Source organism: Homarus americanus, unplaced genomic scaffold (assembly GCF_018991925.1).
Source record: "Homarus americanus isolate GMGI-L3 unplaced genomic scaffold, GMGI_Hamer_2.0 scaffold41366, whole genome shotgun sequence".
Taxonomy (NCBI): Eukaryota; Metazoa; Arthropoda; class Malacostraca; order Decapoda; family Nephropidae; genus Homarus; species Homarus americanus.
In genome coordinates this window covers 3,167,654-3,171,500 of record NW_024723541.1, presented here as the reverse complement: position 1 = coordinate 3,171,500, position 3,847 = coordinate 3,167,654, and the positions used below count along the sequence as shown (strand labels likewise).

Genomic DNA, 3,847 nt, shown 5'->3' with positions numbered 1-3,847 from the left:
CCTGATCTCACGAGACATCCATCCTGACTTGTTCTGCTTCAAAACCAAACCGATGCAGCGACTTTGTGTTGTGTAAAATATTATTAAGGATTTTGTCATGAATTATGGCAACGGACATCAGCAGGACCCACAATAGTGAGTTTATTTGACAAATGAAATGATTTTAACTTCTGGTGAACCCAATTTATACAATTTGGAAAGTGACTAAACAACTAAGTGGACTTTGCTATGCTTTATTTCGTGCATACACTGTCATACAAATATAAATTAAGACTTAAGTAACACATTCAGATAACCTCACTCTCAAATCCTCGCACCAAGTGAACACCCGGCAAGATAGTTGTCACATGAGCGGCACTACTGACGAACACTCAGGAACTCTTGTCATTTTGGGTGAACATTGCACGGTAGGAGAGGCGAGGCTCACGATTGCTTCAGAATGTTTATGGGAAGAACCCATGAACAAATGATATGCAGAGGAGGAATCATTGGCAGCAGAAATGGAGGGCAGAGTTGTTACTTGGAGGGAGCACCATATCGGCCAGAGGGCCCCTTAGACTCGCCACGGGCACGAGCAGCGTCCTCTTCAGCTGCGAAGGCGATCTGGTCCAGCACGAACTGAGGGATTGGGTGGGGGAAGGCGGGAGCCACTGGCAGGAAGGAGGACTGAGGCTGGTAACCAGCGGCGTCAGCGACGAACTTCAGGTCGAACACCTGTCCGTCAGGGAAAGTGAAGCTGTGGGAGAGAGGAAGTGAATTAGTGACCTGCGGAGTGTTGTGTGAGGCAGGTAGTCATGACCTGGTTGACCAAGGAAGCTAGTTTATCTATATAACAGAACTTTATTAAAGTTGAAATCCGGTCCACAGAACAGAATTCCAAGAACACCAAGAGCGTTTAGAATTAGAGTAAATGTTGTAACTAAGGAGCTGTACCAGAAAATTGGCTTATACATCTGAACAGTCAGGTCGTGCATTAAACGACTAGAGAAGCTTCAGAGAAGCTTTGTTTTGTGTGAAATTACTAGAGAGTCAACTTGGTAAATAATTGAATTAAAATCAATTACAAAACTTCTTTAGTGCAATGTTGTCCTACTCAAAGGGATTTAACCATTATACTTAAGGATCTAAGATGTTTTACCTAATGGTCTAGTTTATTGTACTGAGAGAGTTGACATGATACTCAAGGACTTGTAAAAACGCTTAGTTATAAGTTAGTGTGTGTGTGTTTCACCTGTTTCGTGTGAGTGTGGAGGGTATGGCAGACGCAAGTTGGTGTGAAATCTTGATATTGAAGCTGTTCTACTTAATTATCTTAAACAAACTGCAGACACATGAATGGAGGAAAGAGTGACGGACGAAGATAAACATGAAATAGTCTTTTCAGAGCTTAATTAATAAACAAAATGGTCATCTTCTGACAGGTGGTATGTGGCTCTCGCACCTTGCTTATGGCATCCTGAGTGTGGCTCACCTTACGGAACCCTGCTGGGTGCCGCCGGGACCGCCAGACTCCTGCCTGGAAATGCCGTCCTCAGTCTCTACGTTAAAGGAGTAGGAGCCCGCTGCGTCAGGAGCCACGCGGTCGTCTCGGAGGATAGCGATCAGAGGACCAGAACCAGATGGCGCTCCGTAGTGGGCAGACGGTTTGTCTGCCACCGCTACAGCCAACAAGGTAAACAGTACCAGCTGAACCAAGGGAGAGAGAGAGGATAAAGGGAGAGTTAGTTAGTTAACGAAGACAAGTGTGATGATAGTTGTATAGTGTGACAGGTGGTAAGACTGATATAGGAATTGTCACAATACTGACAACAGGATCCTTCACTACTGCATTGTCAGAGATGATTATCATTGTTATTAAAGTGTAAATCTGATAAATTCATTACATCTTGAACAGCAATATCTCATCAATCGTCTCATTCTAAATTTATTGATAGAAAACTTGTTATGAATATCTTTAGTGATGTTACAGTGACAGTAAACTTTTCACAACAAAAAGATTATTCCTTTGGTCTTGAAATATATAATGATCATCATGAATTCTAAATTGAGTCATATAGTCGAGATCTAAATTAATTTATATATGATTAGACAAATTATATATATGTTCAGAAAATACGATTAATTTTGTCAATGTTGAGTTGTAGATGTTAGCGAGCGTTGTCAATATAAATTTGCATGACCTGATCTCCAACAGGTCACAGTAAAGGATGAGAACAATGCAATACATCAATATCTGCGTCACGACCATGAGTAGGTAAATTATTGATGTCCATTCCGTTTCCATGTCAACAACACGAACGTACCGTTTGTGTTCACTGATCCGTGTTGAGCTCCTAAGGTAAGAGTAAGGTGATAGTATGTTATGGTGATAGTGTGCTAAGGTGATAGTGTGTTAAGGTGATAGAGTGCTAAGGTGATAGTGTGTTAAGGTGATAGTGTGTTAAGGTGATAGTGTGTTAAGGTGATAGTGTGTTAAGGTGATAGTGTGTTAAGGTGATAGTGTGTTAAGGTGATAGTGTGTTAAGGTGATAGTGTGTTAAGGTGATAGTGTGTTAAGGTGATAGTGTGTTAAGGTGATAGTGTGTTAAGGTGATAGTGTGTTAAGGTAGTGTGTTATGTGATAGTGTGCTAAGGTGATAGTGTGCTAAGGTGATAGTGTGTTAAGGTGATAGTATGTTGGTGTGTGATAGTGTGTTATGTGATAGTGTGTTAAGTGTGATAGTGTGCTAAGGTGATAGTGTGTTAAGGTGATAGTGTACTATGTGATAGTGTGTTAAGGTGATAGTGTGCTAAGGTGATAGTGCTAAGGTGATATGTGTGTTAAGGTGATAGTGTGTTAAGGTGATAGTGTATAAGGTGATAGTGTGTTAAGGTGATAGTGTTAAGGTGATAGCAAATTAAGGTGATAGTGTGTTAAGGTGATAGTGTGTTAAGGTGATAGTGTTATGTGATAGTGTGTGTTAAGGTGATAGTGTGTTAAGGTGATAGTGCAATTGCTGCGATAGTGTGTGTTAAGGTGATAGTGTGCTAAGGTGATAGTGTGTTAAGGTGATAGTGTGCTAAGGTGATAGTGTGTTACAAGATAGTATGTTAAGGTGGATAGTGTACTAAGGTGATAGTGTTAAGGTGATAGTGTACTAAGGGTGATAGTGTGTTAAGGTGATAGTGTGTTATGTGATAGTGTGTTAAGGTGATAGTGTGTTAAGGTGATAGTGTGTTAAGGTGATAGTGTGTTAAGGTGATAGTGTGTTAAGGTGACAGTGTGTTAAGGTGATAGTGTGTTAAGGTGACAGTGTGTTAAGGTGATATTGTGTTAAGGTGATAGTGTGCTAAGGTGATAGTGTGTTAAGGTGATAGTGTGTTAAGGTGATAGTGTGTTAAGGTGATAGTGAGTTTAGGTGATAGTGTGTTAAGGGAGGAGTCCTGGCGTGGTTGACACTCACATTCTTCATGTTGCAGTGTTTCTCGGTGAGTGTGGGAGAGCTGAAGTCTGGTGACTGGTACCTGTCATCTGTAGGACCCAGCTTATATAGTGACCGTCAGAGTGGTGGTGGTAGTGGGGGTGGTGGAGAGGATAGTAGTGGTGGTGGTGAGGGGTGGTGATGGGGGGTGGTAGTAGTGGGGTAGTGGTGGTGAATGACCCAACGATCAAGATCATTATTCCGGTATTCATTAATGTCGTATCTATTAATCTTACCCTGATAATAATTTATAGTTTTATACGTGAAGACAAAAGTGGTCTCAGTAATCTATGACGTAGGGCAGAGCTGGAGGTAAATGTGTTTATGAATGACTTTGTTTCAGCGGTGTTCCACATAGAGACATTATGACCAGTTCAAGGTGTACT

At 41.3% G+C, this 3,847-nt stretch overlaps 1 protein-coding gene across 1 annotated transcript; it reads right to left on the bottom strand.

The window, feature by feature from the left end:
• Positions 1 to 217: 217 nt before the first annotated feature.
• Positions 218 to 3,508, bottom strand: LOC121863564 (cuticle protein AM1199-like). Its single transcript, XM_042362265.1, has 3 exons — positions 3,444 to 3,508; positions 1,472 to 1,686; positions 218 to 736 (listed from the first exon to the last, which is right to left on the bottom strand). Exons 1-3 carry the CDS (start codon positions 3,450 to 3,452, stop codon positions 517 to 519), a joined length of 444 nt encoding a protein of 147 aa, XP_042218199.1. The 5' UTR covers positions 3,453 to 3,508; the 3' UTR covers positions 218 to 516.
• Between the last annotated feature and the right edge of the window lie 339 nt (positions 3,509 to 3,847).

Coding starts and splice junctions, on each gene's coding strand:
- LOC121863564 (XM_042362265.1), bottom strand. Junction 737..1,471: donor ACCCAGCAGGGTTCCGTAAG/GTGAGCCACACT, acceptor TCTCTCCCACAG/CTTCACTTTCCCTGACGGAC.